The sequence below is a fragment of the Anomalospiza imberbis genome, chromosome 9 (genome assembly GCF_031753505.1).
Source record: "Anomalospiza imberbis isolate Cuckoo-Finch-1a 21T00152 chromosome 9, ASM3175350v1, whole genome shotgun sequence".
In the NCBI taxonomy this organism is placed as follows: Eukaryota; Metazoa; Chordata; class Aves; order Passeriformes; family Viduidae; genus Anomalospiza; species Anomalospiza imberbis.
Window position 1 is genome coordinate 30,268,887 of NC_089689.1, and position 16,926 is coordinate 30,285,812.

A 16,926-nucleotide genomic window follows, 5' to 3' on the forward strand; every position below is an offset into this window, starting at 1 on the left:
TTGTTTTTCCCAGCAGATTAACAGAATCCCAGAACTGGTTTGGGTTGGAAGGGACCTCAGAGCCCCTCCAGTGCCACCCCTGCCATGGCAGGGACACCTCCCACTGTCCCAGGCTGCTCCAGCCCCAGTGTCCAGCCTGGCCTTGGGCACTGCCAGGGATCCAGGGGCAGCCCCAGCTGCTCTGGGCACCTGTGCCAGGGCCTGCCCACGCTCCCAGGGAACAATTCCTTATCAATATCCCAATTAAATCTCTCCCCTTTTAATTTAAACCATCTCCCAGCTTTATCCTTCCCCACTCATCCTTCCCACGGCCCTGGCCTGTGGCAGCCGCGTCCTGCCCGCGGCTCCCGGGGATGTGCAGGGATGGGGAGGGGGTGCTTGGGCTGGAAAAGCATCGGCACTTCTGGGGGCAAAGCACCGAACCGGGAGGGAGCTGCGGCTGCAGGCGGAGCACCCCGCTGGGTCAGGGTGGTGCCCGGGGCGGGGGTGCTCTGCCCTTGCCCCCTCCCCTCTCTCTGCCTTTGCCCCCTGCCCCCCAGCCCTCACTCTCTTCATTCCTGTCCCTTCCATGACCTAGTTCTGCCAGGCAGCTTCCTCGGGAACCCAGCAGCTCTGAGAGCCGCCTCTCCCTGCTGCTTCCCCGCAGCAGCAGCCGGGAAAATGTTCCAGCGGCCGCTGCACCGCAAAACCAACCGGACCCTTCTGCTCTCCCTCTGGTTTTAGGGTGGAAATCCCAGTTCAGGTGCTGGGAGACTCGCTGGCTCAGAGTCCTCCGTTCCTCGGGGGTTGAGGATTCCCCGTGGCTCTGCTTCACCACCCTGACATCCAGAGCTGCCGTGGGACTCGCACGGATTCCTTCGGCGTGGGAAGGTGGAGCAGGGATGTGGCGCTTCCTTCTCGCTCCGGAGCGGAGCTGGTGGGGCCGCTCCCCCTCCCTGCCGCTCCCCAGGTCACTTCCAGGGGCTCCCGGCAGCTCCTGGTGTGTGTGGGGCGGAAGGTGAGGGAGCCCAGCTCGGGGTCTGCACCTTCCTGGGACAGGGATGCGCACGGATCTGTCCCCTCCGTGCTGCCACCATTAGCCACGGATGTCACCCAGAGCCCCTGGTGACAGCTGGCCTTGTCCCCAAGGACATAGTTTCCCACTGAGGCCATGGAGCTGGGATTTCAGGGGGATTTCCACCAGCCCTAAACCCACCCAGGGCAGCAATCCCAGGGATGAGCAGTGGGAGCAGATCCAGCCCTCCCCGGGGCGGGGGGACAAGGGTCCCACAGAGCCCCTGCCACTGCCAGGAAACTTCTGACCCGAGGTCACCGTTGTTCATAGAGACTGTGATGCAGAGAAATAAAATAATAAACCAGCCCTGCTGCTTTTTCCCAGCCCAGCCTGCTCTCCTGGGGGTGCAGCTGGATTTCCACGTCCTTTTCCCCCGTTCCCTGGGAATTAGGGATGAGCGTGGCTCACCAGTGATGTGTGACAGAGCCACAACAAAGGACAGGACAAAATGGCCTCAGGTGGCACCTGGGGAGGTTTAGCTTGGATATTTGGGGAAATTTCTTCATGGGAAGAGTGGCCAGGCATTGGAACAGCTGCCCAGGGCAGTGGTGAGCCCCCATTCCTGGAGGGATTTAAAGTCCATGAGGATGTGGCACTTGGGGACACGGTCAGCAGTGGCCTCAGAGGACTTTTCCAGCTTCAGTGATTCCATATCTTCCTGTCCCTGGTGCACAGCCCCGTGTCCCTCTGCTTGGGACAGAGCATTCCCAGGTCCTGATCCAGCCAGGAGGATCTGCAGAGAGCCAGGAGCTCTTTGCCAGCCGAGGGGATCTGGGGGCCACTAGAGCAGAGTTCACCTGGAGCTGCCGCGGATGAGAAAAGAGAAGTGAAAATGTGAAGCTCTGACAGTTCTGCAGTCAAAAACAGGAAGGAGCCGGGGGCAGGCGCACAAAGCCCAGATTTTATCGGAGCTGGAACGGGGCCGAGGGCTCCTGGCAGCAGCAGCTTCCATGGGAAGGGGACAGGGGACTGCCAGTCTGGCAGTGGGGACATGGGGGGACACGGGGGTGGCCAGGAAGGACAGGGCAGGTTGCGGCCCAGCCGATGGGGTTTAAGATGGGTTTGGGTGTTTTAGCTGTCGCAAATGTCCCTTTTGGGGAGACGCAAGGAGCCCAAACCCAAGAATTCCAATTCCCAAGGTGTCCCTGTCCCCAAGCCCTGCTGCCCAATTTCCCGCTCTGTTGAGGGTGTTTCTGCCACCCTGGAGTGGCACCGTCCACACCTCTGTCCCTGCACTGCTGGGGACACAGGGGACAGCAGAGCTCTGCCCGCGCGGCTGCGGGATGGGCCCGGGGGGGGACGGCAGCACCAGGGGAGCACGCAGTGCCGGCACATCTGTCCGGCCCCTGCACATCTGTCCGGCCCCGTCCCGTCCCTGCGCAGCTGCACAGCTCCATCTGCCGAGCTCCCGGCGCTGCACAGGGCGCGGGGCGCTCCAGAGCCGGGAGGTGCCCCGGGAATGGGGAATGTCCGCTCTGGGGACACGGCGGGGACACGCGGAGCCGGGACCGGCCCTGCAGGGCTCACACAGCGCCGGCGGCGCGGCTGGAGCCGGGCACAGCTGGATCCCTGCACAGCTGGAATCCCGCACAGATGGGATCCCCGCACAGATGGGATCCCTGCACAGATGGGATCCCCGCACAGTTGGAATCCCCACACAGCTGGAATCCCGCACAGCTGGATCCCTGCACATCTGGAATCCCTGCACAGCTGGGATCCCGCACAGCTGGAATCCCGCACAGCTGGGATCCCTGCACAGCTGGATCACCGCACAGCTGGAATCCCGCACAGCTGGAATCCCACACAGCTGGGATCCCCGCACAGCTGGGATCCCTGCACAGCTGGATCCCCGCACAGCTGGATCCCCGCACAGCTGGGATCCCGCACAGCTGGGATCCCCGCACAGCTGGATCCCCGCACAGCTGGGATCCCTGCACAGCTGGAATCCCCGCACAGCTGGATCCCCGCACAGCTGGAGTCCCGCACAGCTGGATCCCTGCACAGCTGGATCCCTGCACAGCTGGAGTCCCGCACAGCTGGATCCGCACACAGCTGGATCCCTGCACAGCTGGGATCCCTGCACAGCTGGATCCCTCCACAGCTGGGATCCCCGCACAGCTGGAGTCCCGCACAGCTGGATCCCTGCACAGCTGGATCCCTGCACAGCTGGAGTCCCGCACAGCTGGATCCGCACACAGCTGGATCCCTGCACAGCTGGGATCCCTGCACAGCTGGAGTCCCGCACAGCTGGATCCGCGCACAGCTGGAATCCCGCACAGCTGGAATCCCACACAGCTGGGATCCCCGCACAGCTGGATCCCCGCACAGCTGGATCCCCGCACAGCTGGGATCCCGCACAGCTGGGATCCCCGCACAGCTGGGATCCCTGCACAGCTGGAATCCCCGCACAGCTGGATCCCCGCACAGCTGGAGTCCCGCACAGCTGGATCCCTGCACAGCTGGATCCCTGCACAGCTGGAATCCCTGCACAGCTGGGATCCCTGCACAGCTGGGATCTCTGCACAGCTGGGATCCCGCACAGCTGGATCCCCGCACAGCTGGAATCCCGCACAGCTGGATCCCTGCACAGCTGGATCCCTGCACAGCTGGATCCCTGCACAGCTGGAGTCCCGCACAGCTGGGATCCCGCACAGCTGGAATTCCCGCACAGCTGGAATCCCGCACAGCTGGATCCCCGCACAGCTGGAATCCTCACACAGCTGGAGGCAGATGCTCCAGGGCTGCCCCTGCCTTTGCTGCCCCAGATGTTTCCCAGCACCGCCCCCATCTCTGCCCCCTCCCCATCCTGTTTCTTTTCCGTGAATAAGTTAATTTAAGAAGAATTCAATGTTCTTTATTAGCCGTGGTCCAGGCAGACCGGCCCAAAGGTGATCAGGCCGATACCCAAAGACACCTTAAATTTTAATGAAAGGCTCCACTGGCATTTCTGGAGCTCTGGATTATGCCAGGGCAGAATTTGTTTCTCTGGATTTCTTTACACAGCTGCGAAATTTTACCTAAAGGAGGCAAAAGCTCCGTTCCAGTACCAGGAGCCAAAGCCCTGGAATGGTGTGGGCAGAGGGATGAACTCCTGCAGCCCCGATCCCGGGGGTGCAGGGCATGGATCCATCCCCATCCTGAAGCACATTCCAGGCTGATGCTGCCAGGGATCAAACCCAAAACGGGCTCAATATTTCGGGTGAGGCGCGTGGTGTGAAACGGGGGCGCTGGCTGCAGCCCCCCAGGCCTGCATGAGGGCTTTGCCAGTGCTCCTGAAAGCCTTCTTTTGCCCCGAAAAATAGAGATGAATCAATTATCAACACTCTGGAGCATCCCGGGGCAGCTGCACCTGGTGCCCATGGGGGTGGTGCTGATTACCCTGATTAGTCCCCGGTTATCAGGGGTGAGGGTGGGGCCAGGGGCGATCCTGGAGCCGGCGAGGAAGAGTAGGAGCAGAGGGAGGTGGGGTCCCTTCTGGGGTGTGCAGGGACGTTCCTTTGGGGTTTTGGGGATGGGTGTTCCTGGGCGTGGTGGGGTGGGATTTGTGGGGATTGGAGCAGGTATCCAGCTCCTGGGGGGATGGGACCCTCTCCTTTGTGCCTGGGGCAGAGCTCGGTCACTTCTGGCGCCAGGGAAATCCTCAAATGAGGCAGTGTGGGTTCTGGGGGTGTTAAATCCCTCCTGAGTGTCCCCTTTGTGTCCCCAGCACCTCTGGGCCCTGGGGACACCCTGGCAGAGGGGCCCTGCTCGCCAAAATGTGAGGTTTGGTGGCCCTGCAGAGCAGAGCTGCTGGCACATGGCGGGTGCCACCCTCCCTGTCCTGTGTCCTGCCTGCTGTCTGGTCCCACAAATGCTCGGTTTTAGGGAATTCCTGCCCGGCTCCAACCCCTCTGTGGCAGTGCCATGGCTGTCACCAGGGGACTGCTCATTCCGGGGATGGACTGGGATCTTCTGAGCTGGCTCCCAGTCTGGCCTGGGGGTTTGGGGGGGGCTCAGAGCATTTTCAGATCCCCCCTGGGGCACAGGAGGGGTCAGGGATGCAGCTGTGATCCCATTGCTTCCCTGGGGAGCTCCTTCCATGCTGGAATGTGGCTGTTCCCTGTACCCTGGTGCACTGAGCATCTCCATGAGAAGTTTCCTTTTCCCTGCACTGTTCTCCAGCCCCATCCAGCTCTCCTCCTCTCCCTGCTGTGCCCTGGCATGGGGGCTCATTCCCACATCCCTCGTGTCCTCCTGGGAGCAGCTCCCAGCATGGAAGTGGCTCTGTGGCTCTCTGTGCCCAGGAAAACCCGGGGTTCATGGAGGGAAGGGGCTGCACTGTGGAGCTGGGAGCAGCTGCAGCCCTGATCCCGGAGCTGCTCCAGCCCTGGCATGAGCTGGGGGCTGGCAGGGGCTGTTCCCATGGATTCCCCGTGTTTGGGATCAGCTGGGGGCTGGCAGGGGCTGTTCCCATGGATTCCCCGTGTTTGGGATCAGCTGGGGGCTGGCAGGGGCTGTTCCCATGGATTCCCCGTGTTTGGGATCAGCTGGGGGCTGGCAGGGGCTGTTCCCATGGATTCCCCGTGTTTGGGATCAGCTGGGGGCTGGCAGGGGCTGTTCCCGTGGATTCCCCGTGTTTGGGATCAGCTGGGGGCTGGCAGGGGCTGTTCCCGTGGATTTCCCACCCCTGGGGGCTGGCAGGGATTGTTCCCATGGAGTCTCCAGCCCTGCTCCTGCCAGGATACTCTGGACGCTCATGAAATGCTTTGGTTGCCCCCAGCACAAGGTGGGGCTGCTCCAGGAGTGTTTGGGGTGCTCCCTCTTGAGGTTCAGCCTCCCAGGGCTGGCACCTGGGAGTCTCGGTGGTGTCATTGGGTTTTCAGGGCCTGGGGGATGGATTGATTCCCTCTGTGCCCTCCTGAGCTCCTGTGGGGTTGGGTCAGATGCTCCTGGGGGCCCTCCCCTCTCCCAGCCTCCTTCTTTTGAGGAAGGAATCCTGGAATTCGGGTCCAGGGAGACCTCAGAGCCCCTTGCAGGGCCTGAAGGGGCTCCAGGAGAGCTGCAGAGGGACTGGGGACAAGGGATGGAGGGACAGGACACAAGGAATGGCTGTAAGCTGGAAGTGGGAAGATTTAGGGGGATATTGGGAAGGAATTTTGGCTGTGGGGATGGTGAGGCCCTGGCACAGGTGCCCAGAGCAGCTGTGGCTGTCCCTGGATCCCTGGCAGTGCCCAAGGCCAGGCTGGCACTGGGGCTGGAGCAGCCTGGGACAGTGGGAGGTGTCCCTGCCCTTGTCCCCTATAAACCCAGCTTTACAGGGGAAGAGGCAAGAGGCTGAACCTGCCGGGAATCCCCCCTGCAGCGCCGCAGCTCCCGCCTGAGCCCGTTCCCGGCCCGGTTTAATCCGGGCCCATCCGAAGGGGCGATGCCAACACCTCCTGGCTGCTCTTAATGCCGGGGATTTGCCAGGGCCACGTCCTGCCCGGGGCTGAGGATTGGGGTTTTATTTAGCAAATCCCAGCGCTGCTGCGGGGCCGGGCCGGGCTCCTCGGGCGCCGCTGTCACATGGAGCCGCGGCTGACTCTGCCGGCAGATGAGTAATGCATCCGTGACTCATTTTCTGCCGCTTTTATTTGGCTTTTTTATTTATTTATTTTTTAATCTTCAGGCCCTTGACTTCATCTGTTGCTGGCAGCTCCTCGCGCCTCTCCTTCGGGAGCTGCCGGAGATTTCCAGGGCTTTTCGTGGGAATTGTCCTTGAGGCAGCTCAGTGGGGCTGGGGGGCGTTTTGGAAGTCAAATTGCAGACTCCGGCATTTGGAGATATCGGCTTTGCCTCGGAAAGAGGGGTTTGGTGGCAGCTGCCCTCCCCAGGGACATGGGAATGCTCCAGACTCTCCCTGTGCCACCTGTTTTCGGGAAGAGCGCGTTCCAGGAGCAGCTCTGTGGGGTTGATTTTGGCCACAGGAAGGGGAATTTTTGTTGTGGCCCCGTGGCAGGAGGTGTTTCACAAGGCTCAGCTATCCCACGGATCCAGGGAAAGCTGGAGCTGCCTGGGGAGCAGCAGCCAAAGGATTCCCAGGTGCGATGGGGAGGCTGCCCAAAGCCAGTGCTGAAATGGGGAAATCTGGTGAAAAGGGTTTTGTATCCATAGCCTGGCCTGGGAAGGGATTTGCAGGGAAATCCTGGCTCTCCTTGTTTGCCTGAGGAATATCAACCCCCTGGAGCTGTGGGAGGGGGCACTGGCTGTGTCCTGGATGGCACAGGATGCGGGATCACGGAATTCCCAGATTTAGGTTTGGAAGGACCCTAGGGCCCGTCCCAGCCCTGCCATGGCAGGGACACCTTCCCCGAGGATTGCTCCAGACCCATCCAGCCTGGCCTTGGGCGCTGCCAGCGATGGGAATTCTGGGGCCCTGCAGCTGCTCCATGAGTTTTTGGGGGGATTAGTGTTATTGTGGTGTGCCCAGGAGGAATCTGGGCACGGAAGGTGCCCATCCATCACTGGGGCGTCCTCCCACGTGTGCCAGCCCGGCTCCTCGGGGTGTTTTAGGGCTGGGCCGAGGGGACAGTGGTACAACATTCCAGGGGCTGAGCTCAGCCTGGGATTACAACCAGAATTCCCGAGGGCACTGGGCTGCTGTCCCTGCGCTGGCAGCGGGGCAGGGAGGTCACAGGAGCTCCTTGCAGGGATTAAAGGAACCATCTGTTCAATAATCCCGTCCCTGTGGCATTTCCCACCAGCCGGGATGGGATGGGGCTGGGCTGGATACAGAGACCCTGCTGAGGTCCTGTTCCCTCACTGCCTTCTCCAGAGCCTTGGAGGTGCTTGGCTTTTGGATTAATATTTTAAATGGGAGGGAAAAAAGATTTTATTTCACTTATTTTCAAAATTTTACTATCTTAATGGGGCAAAAAATTGATTTTCATTAATGAAAAGTCTTTTTTTTTTTTTTCCCTTTTCTTTTCAATGGGAAAAATGATGTGGGCATTGCTCCCGAGTGGGGAGAAATCCTGACAAGCACGTGTGGCTGCCGGGGATGATCCTAAAGAAGCTGATGCAGGGCGAGCGGCAGAAGGGAAGTTTTCCATCCCCGCTCCGCGGTCACGTTGAAAAGCCACATTCCGAGCGCCGGAGCGCGCGGTTGTCCCCAGACCGCCGCTGCTGTCCCCTGCGGGGGACAGGAGGGGCAGAGGCGGCTCCTCCGCGCCGGTGGTGCCGATCCCGGGTTTTCCGGGCTCTGGGAAGCGGCGGGGGCCGAGCCCGGGCTGGCCCCGCTGCCCATCCAGCCGCGGGTGTTGTTTGGGATGAGCATCCCGGGAGGAGCCTGGGGAGGGTTCCAGCACCTTTCCTGCCAGGAAAAAAAAAAATAACCGGACTTTCGGAGCTGGGTACAGCCGGTTTTGCCAGGGACGGTTTTAAATCCCGCATTTTCTTGGATAAACCAGGCGGGATCCCCATAATTTAGGCTGAGCCCCCCCCGGCCCCAGTGACAGCTCTGGGCACAGGTTGGGAAGGGGGTGAGGGACCCGGGGGGCTCTTCCAGGGGGAGCTGGTGCCAGGGGTGGCACTGTGGGGGGACAGGGGCAGGGTGGCATCGCGGGGACACGGGCACGGCCCGGCCCCAGCGCTCGCAGCTCCCCCCGCTGCCTCCCCGGCCTCTTTTGTTCCCCGCTCCGCTTTCCCTTCATGCGAGATTAATTCCCGGGCGCTGCTGGAAGCAGTCGGGGAGGAATTTCTCCCGCATCCTCCTTTCGGGGCTAATTGCTGGCGCCGTGACGTCAGCGATGGATTTGTCCCCGGGATGGCAGCGGCTGCCAGGAGGGCCCGGCGCTGCCCGGCTCCGTCCCCGCGCTCCGCTGCCTTCTCCAGCCGGGATCGATCCCTTTTTCCCGATCCCAGCCCCGCACGCTCCCGGGCTGACAGCGGCCGGGAATTAATCGGGCTGGCCGCAATAGGATTAAGGGAGGGGAAGTGCGTCACGAGGTGCGGACAGGGGTTCTGCTTTTGGGGAAACGGCGCTGGGGAGGGTGGAAAAGAGGGGGGGAAAAAAAAAAAAAAATCTGGGAAATAGGTTGGAGCGTTCCCGGGGGGTGTGTCGGGAGCGAGCGCGCATGTGAGGAGTGCGGGGCGGGAGGCAGCGAGCCCGCCTCGTCCTCCCTTTCTGCGAGCATCCTCCGCGGTGCCATCCTGGAGGTGATACAGGCGCAGCAGCATCCATGGCCTGCCCGTAGCCGCGGCATTCCCGCTCCTTCCTCCTCCTCCTCGTCCTCCTCCTCCTCCCCGCCGCCTGGGAAGCGCTGAGGCCGGGCGCTGCTGACCGGGGATCGCACTCTCCTGCGTTTTTTCAGGCTCCTTGGAAATTGAGGAATGCAATTCTGCCACCATGATGGAAGGTAGGTGATGAGCCGGGCGCGTTCTTCCGCGGGGCTCGCCCGGCTCCGGAGGGGAGGAGGCGCCGAGCCCGTGCCCGGGGGGCTCCATCCTTTCCTAAATAAAATAATGCCGTTAATAATAACTCAATCAAATCCTCCCCTCCCCCTAATCCCGAGCGGCTGGAGGCTCAGCCGAGCGCCGGGGTGGTGATATAATACCGAGCCCATCAGGTTATTTGCAATTCCATCCCCAGCCCTGTGTAGGCAGCTCGGGCTGTGCGAATTCCCGGTTTTCCGCGGAGCTGCCGCTTCCTCCGTCGGGATTAGGGTCCTGAAATCCTGATTTTATCCTGGTGTGCTGCCCAGAGGATGGAGCTGGGGGTGTGCGGCTGCTGGAGGGGATTCGGTGGTTTTCCCTGGGTGGATGAGCATCATTTCAGTGGGAAACGAGGGAATCGGAACTCGAGATGATTTTTTTCTTGCCGAGCCGTGGCGATGCAGGTCGGGGGAAGGAGGGGGAGATGCTGGACTGGGGTTTCTCGGCATAGAAAAGGGGATGAGGAGGGAATATGGGCTCCAGGCTCAGGATGCTTCAGGGAGCTGTGTCTGATCCTGTGTGGGAAAAGCCTCTGGGCATGACAGGAATTTTATCCTCTGTCGTCTGTCTCGGCCGTATGTAAAGCTCTCCTTTATAATTTATAATTTTAATTCCTTCTGGAGCAGGATGCGGGGAAAGGATGTCTTGGATTTAATTGTATTTTAGCAGAATTGATACTCCAGGGCCAGCAAGAGCAAAATACATTGAATTTTGGGGGATTTCTGGCCCATTGGTGGCAGCAGCAGGGCCTGGCTTGGTGGAGCCTCTTCCAACCCAGGGAGCTCCCCGGAATGACAGGCAGAAATTGGGAAATTGCTTCCCGGAGTATCCCTGAAATCCGGGGCTGCCCCCTGCCCAAATTCACCTGGAGAGGCCTTGGGGTCTGTGGAATTTTTGGGGGTTTAAGATATTTCCCTGACCTCGGGAATTCGGGGTGCCGTCACGGCCGCATGTGGGCACAGGGAATGGCCTCTCCTGGGATGGGTTTTGGAGGCTTTGGGAAGAAGGAAATGAGTTTCGTTGTCCTTTAGATCCCAGGAAAAGCCTTCCCTGCTCTCCCTGGTGCTGATGAGAGTCACAAGCAAAAGTGGTTTTAATTTTAGCCCATGACATCAAAGCCATCCCACGACAGGAGCAGGTCATGGCAGGGAAAATGCCATCAAAAACCTGGCTGCTCCCAAAATTCCATCGTTCATGGAGGAATTCATGTGGATAAAGTGAAGCTGTCCTGTTGTAGGCCTTGCTTCGAGTGATTTATTCAGTTTTGAGGCTGCTTGGTGGAAGTAATTTGGGGTTTTGAGGCTCTTTTGGGATTCGGGGGTTTTGGTTTTGGGGTTTTTTTTTGGTATTTGTTTTTATTCCTTGAGGGTTTTGGCCTGGCAGGAGCTTTGGTCGCTGCCCAGCCCCACACTGGAGCTGGATCCAGGGCTGGGGCACTGGGCTCTGGCAGAGGTGGAATCACCTTCCATGACCCAGTCATGCATGGGGAAAAAATTAAATACTAATCATAAAAAGTGAATTATTAAACAGCTTGAAACGTTCCCTGAGTGGTTGATGCAAACCTAGAACAGAAGCTGGAAAATTAGAAATAATTCCTGGGGTTTTTTTGGGTTTTGAAATAGTTGGAAATTGGCTGGATTTGTGGGAGAGTGGAACTTCAATCCAAGATGCCACTGAAACTCTGGCCCCTTCTTTAATTTTATTTTTTAATAAGATTTAATTGATTTTATTTATTTATTTTAATTTTTTAAATTTTGTTTTTAAATACAAATAGATTTATTTAATATTTAGATTTATTTAATATTAATACAATTAATTCAGTGGTTTTAACGAGCTTGGCTTAATTGGAGCTGAAACTTTTAAACCCGTGCAAAACACCGAGAGTTCCTCGCAGTGAGCATCTTAAAGGGGTTTAATTATTATTGTGATTAATTATTTAAATAATTTTTCCTGCTGGAGTGGTGGACACTGAGCTGGGAGTGGAGGGTGGGTGCAGGACCTGAGGCCACCCATGGCCAGCAGGATGGACCTGGCTCATGGATTCTCTTTGGATCCTTTTCCTGGGAAAAAAGGGAATTCTCCTGGTTGGGAACGGCTCAGGATGAGCAGTTTTGGCTGGCTATGGACATTATGCTCAATTTATGGAATATTTTGTCATTCTTCTGGGAGGTGCGCGGAAAATGCTTCATTTTCGTGGATGTCTAAAAGTCCCATTGATACCCCAAAAAACCACGCAAAAAGGGTTTTTTCCCCAGACCCCAACCCTTGCTGGGGGACACCGAAGGTGTCTCCAGGAATGGAAGTTCCTCCACTGGGGCAGGAACATTCCGTGGCTTTGCCGCGCTTGGCTTCACTCAGCCGGGCGGGAAGCGGGGCTGGGATGGGGATCAAACCCCCCGGAGGTCCCAGCACGCGTGGAACGAGAGGGGTTTGGACGTTCCCTGGATTGTGAAACGCTCGGAAGCGCCCCGGGCGCGCGGCGGAGGTGAACATCCGGGCACGGAACGGGTTGGACTCCTTTTGGAATGCTCTGCTGCATCTGCAGGGCGTGGGGAGGCTGTGGTGAAGTTTGGGAATGGCTGCTCGGGGAGGAGCTCGGGGATGTTGGGGAGACGGGAGCAGGCGTGGTTCCTTTGGAGGAGGTCGTTCCTGCTTTTCCTGGGGTGCTCCCCGTGCTCCTCCAGACCCCAGAGTGGGGCAGAAGCCTTCCCAGAGCGGGAATTTCTCGGAGTCTCTTCAGATCTGGGGAGTTTGGTCACTCAGGGAGTTTCCATGGGGATGGTCTGTCCAGCTGGGGACGGTGGAAGGTGTCCCAGCCCACGGCAGGGCTGGGGCGAGAGAGGATTTAAGGTCCCTCCCACCCCAAACCAGTCTGGGATTCTCTGGTCACATCCAAACCGGGAAAATCTTTCTGGAATCATCTTTAGGAGCCCTGGTGGTCTCTGTTTTTGGAGTGCTGGGCCCAGAAGCCTCAATGGCACATCCAAAAAAATCCTTTTTGTTGGTAAAAATTGACTTGATTTCAGTAGATCTTGTTTGAATCTGCTCAGCGTTGTCTGCAGGACTCGGCAGGGAAATTATCTGGGAAATCTGGGGGGGATTCGGATTTGAGGAGGTAAAACTGGGGGGGGGTGGATTCAAGGAGGCCAACCTGGGGTTTGGATTTGAGACAGCCACCAGCAGGTTTGATGGAATATCATGAATTCGGGCACGGATGGAAAACCATCCCAGAAAATTCCCAGAACACCGAGTCAGGGAGCTGGATTTTCCAGAGTTCGGTCACAAATCCACGGCTGAGCTCGGATCCAAGGAGAACCAGGGCTTGGTGTAGGATATCTCCGTCTTTGCCCTCTGAGATGGATTTTTCCAAACCTGCTGGAATTTTCTGCAGAACTTGGAAGAAAACCATTTTTTCAGGATGTAGGAGAAGATTTTTCCCAGGAAATGCTGAGCGTGATCCAGGGATTTGACTGCTCTTGTATCCCAGGATGGGCTGGGGGTTGGGGACATCCCACCGTGCTCAAGACCAAAGACGTGCATGGAGAATTTTGGGATGTTTTTGGGGGGCTGATCCAGGTGGGTTTGAGCTGTCAAGGAGGAATTTTGTGGGAATGAGGCCTTGGAAGTGAAAAGCTTGGAAGAGAAGTGGGGAAAAGCTCTGGAGCTCTCAGGTTTGGGGTTCAAAAACAAACAAAAAAAGCCCCCAAAACAAAACAACAACAACAATAAAAAGAGGCAAAACCTGGGAAAAGAAACGTGGCAAAACATTAAAAAAAAAAAAAAAAAAGGGAAACCTGGGGGAAAGAAGTGGCAAAACCCCCAAAAATAAGGCAAAGCCTAAAAAAAAAACAGGCAAAACTCCTCCTTGGGGTGAGCCCAGTTTAAAATGTGCCCTTGAGCACCTGGAACTGGTGCAGGAATTTGGGATTTCCTGCCAAGGCAGGAATTTCCTGGGTGAGTCACCGGCCTCACTCCTGTTCTAGGGATTGCAGGAAAAAAAATTCCAGGTGAAGTCAGGGCCGCTCACCTTGGACCCCCCAGTGCGGGGTTTTACCCCTTAAAAACGTGGATTTGGGCTGAAATCCTGCCCTAAATGTTGGTGCTGAGCCCCCAGAGCTCTTGGAGGTGGAAAATGGGATTTACCCAGAATTTGTGGCAGCAATCCCAAACCAGTTTTCGATTTGGAAAGGAGGAATCTGAAGGAAAATGGGATTTATCCAGAGTTTGTGCAATCCCAACCCAGTTTTGGGTTTGGAGAGGAGGAACGTGAAGGAAAATGGGATTTATGCAGAATTTGTGGCAGCAATCCCAACCCAGTTTTGGGTTTGGAGAGGAGGAATCTGAAGGAAAATGGGATTTATCCAGAGTTTGTGGCAGCAATCCCAACCCAGTTTTGGGTTTGGAGAGGAGGAACACAAAGGAAAATGGGATTTATGCAGAGTTTGTGCAATCCCAACCCAGTTTTGGGTTTGGAGAGGAGGAACGTGAAGGAAAATGGGATTTATGCAGAGTTTGTGCAATCCCAACCCAGTTTTGGGTTTGGAGAGGAGGAATCTGAAGGAAAATGGGATTTATCCAGAGTTTGTGCAATCCCAACACAGTTTTGGGTTGGGAGAGGAGGAATCTGAAGGAAAATGGGATTTATGCAGTGTTTGTGGCAGGAATCCGGACCCAAATTCGGGAGAGGAGGAGCACGAAGGAAAACGGGATTTATCCAGAGTTTGTGGCAGGAATCCCCATCCCGTTTTGGGATTGGAGAGGAGGAAGATGAGGGGAAAACGGGGGAGGAGGGGAATGCAGAGCTCCTCCCCAGAGCAGCGGCCTGGAAGTGTTGGGATGCTCCAGACCTGTCAGTAAGGATCCATGCGCCTCGGCCAGGGAGCGGCTGGCAATTCGGCCTTCTGCCCACATGTATATGGGGATTTATTCCCAACATGTATATGGGGATTTATTTCCAACATGTATATGGGGATTTATTTCCAACATGTATATGGGGATTTATTTCCAACATGTATATAGGGATTTATTTCCCACATGTATCTATGGATTTATTTCCCCATGTATATGGGGATTTATTTCCCCATGTATATGGGGATTTATTTCCAACATGTATATATGGATTTATTTCCCCCATGTATATGGGGATTTATTCCCCCATGTATATGGGGATTTATTCCCCCATGTATATAGGGATTTATTTCCCCCATGCATATGGGGATTTTTTTCCCCATGTATATGGGGATTTATTTCCAACATGTATATGGGGATTTATTTCCCCATGTATATGGGGATTTATTTCCCCATGTATATGGGGATTTATTTCCAACATGTATATGGGGATTTATTTCCCCATGTATCTATGGATTTATTTCCCCATGTATATATATGGATTTATTTCCAACATGTATATAGGGATTTATTTCCCCCATGTATATAGGGATTTATTTCCCACATGTATCTAGGGATTTATTTCCCCATGTATATAGGGATTTATTTCCCCCATGTATATGGGGATTTATTCCCCCATGTATCTATGGATTTATTTCCCCATGTATATAGGGATTTATTTCCCACATGTATATATGGATTTATTTCCCCATGTATATGGGGATTTATTTCCAACATGTATATAGGGATTTATTTCCAACATGTATATATATGGATTTATTTCCCCCATGTATATATATGGATTTATTTCCCCATGTATATAAGGATTTATTTCCCCATGTATATAAGGATTTATTTCCCCATGTATATATATGGATTTATTTCCCCATGTATATATGGATTTATTTCCCCCATGTATATAGGGATTTATTTCCCCATGTGTCTATGGATTTATTTCCCACATGTATATATGGATTTATTTCCCCATGTATATATATGGATTTATTTCCCCCATGTATATATATGGATTTATTTCCCCCATGTATCTAGGGATTTATTTCCCCATGTATGTAGGGATTTATTTCCCCCATGTATATATGGATTTATTTCTCACATGTATGTAAGGATTTATTTTCCCATATATCTAGGGATTTATTTCCCCCATGTATCTAGGGATTTATTTCCCCCATGTATCTATGGATTTATTTCCAACATGTATATAGGGATTTATTTCCCCATGTATATATGGATTTATTTCCCCATATATATATATATATATAATAGGGATTTCTTTTCCCACATGTATGTATATATTATAGGGATTTATTTCCCCATGTATATATGGATTTATTTCCCCATATATATATATATAAAATAGGGATTTCTTTTCCCATATATATTATAGGATTTTATTTCCCCATATATATATATATATATAATGGGAATTTATTTTCCCATATGTATATATATATTATAGTAATTTCTTTTCCCATATATATATATATATATATTATAGGGATTTATTTCCCCATATATATATATATATATTAGGGATTTCTTTTCCCACATGTATTATAGGGGTTTATTTTCCCACATATATATACACACGTATATGTATTTCTTTCCCCATATATATATATATTTATTTATTTTCCCATATATATTTTCCCCTATAGTTATTTATTTCTTTTCCCATCTGTATATATAGATCTTCCCGTACAGTTTTCCCCTTTTCCCTGCCAGCTGAATTTTAACCATTCCCTTCATCCCGGCCCGCGCACGTGATTTTCGGTTTATTTTCCCCCAGCCTTTGGGAGCAGAAGCCGTGCGGGTGGATTTTCAGGGCGGGAGCTTTCGGCAGGAGCCCAAGCGCGGCCGTGCGCGCTCTGCCGGCCGCGGAGGAGCCCAGCCTCAGCGGGAGCCGGGGCCCCGAGGGGCGGCCGGGGCACCGAGGGGCGGCCGGGGCACCGAGGGGCGGCCGGGGCTCCGAGGGGCGGCCGGGGCTCCGCGGGGCGGCCGGGGCACCGAGGGGCGGCCGGGGCCCCGAGGGGCGGCCGGGGCCCCGAGGGGCGGCCGGGGCACCGAGGGGCGGCCGGGGCACCGAGAGGCGGCCGCGGCACCGAGGGGCGGCCGGGGCTCCGCGGGGCGGCCGGGGCCCCGAGGGGCGGCCGGGGCACCGAGGGGCGGCCGGGGCACCGAGGGGCGGCCGGGGCACCGAGGGGCGGCCGGGGCTCCGCGGGGCGGCCGGGGCACCGAGGGGCGGCCGGGGCACCGAGGGGCGGCCGCGGCTCAGCCCCCGAGCAGCTTCAGCTGCCGTTCAGAGCACGTCTGGGGCTGCGCCTTCCAAACCCTGCTTTCCCCCTTGAGTTTGACTTTTCCCCCTTTGAGTTTGACTTTTCCCCCTTTGAGTTTGACTTTTCCCCCTTTGAGTTTGACTTTTCCCCCTTGAGTTTGACTTTTCCCCTTTGAGTTTGACTTTTTCCCCCTTTGAATTTGACTTTTTCCCCATTTTAGTTTTGGTTTTTTTCCCCATT

The 16,926-nt window shown here is 55.5% G+C and overlaps 1 protein-coding gene across 8 annotated transcripts in view; it reads left to right on the plus strand.

Annotated features, from left to right (window-relative positions):
- The first annotated feature begins 4,478 nt into the window (after nucleotides 1-4,478).
- The window catches only part of SGIP1 (SH3GL interacting endocytic adaptor 1), a 62,960-nt gene continuing 50,512 nt past the window's right edge, over nucleotides 4,479-16,926 (plus strand). For 3 of the 8 annotated variants that reach the window (XM_068199002.1, XM_068199004.1, XM_068199003.1), the window contains exon 1: nucleotides 9,092-9,429. In XM_068199002.1, the coding sequence (XP_068055103.1) occupies nucleotides 9,420-9,429 (10 nt within the window). In that variant the 5' untranslated portion in view covers nucleotides 9,092-9,419. Of the gene's footprint in view, nucleotides 4,517-8,982; nucleotides 9,020-9,088; nucleotides 9,430-16,926 lie in introns of those variants that run through there. The other 5 variants (XM_068199005.1, XM_068199006.1, XM_068199000.1 and 2 more) reach the window with 4 other exon arrangements.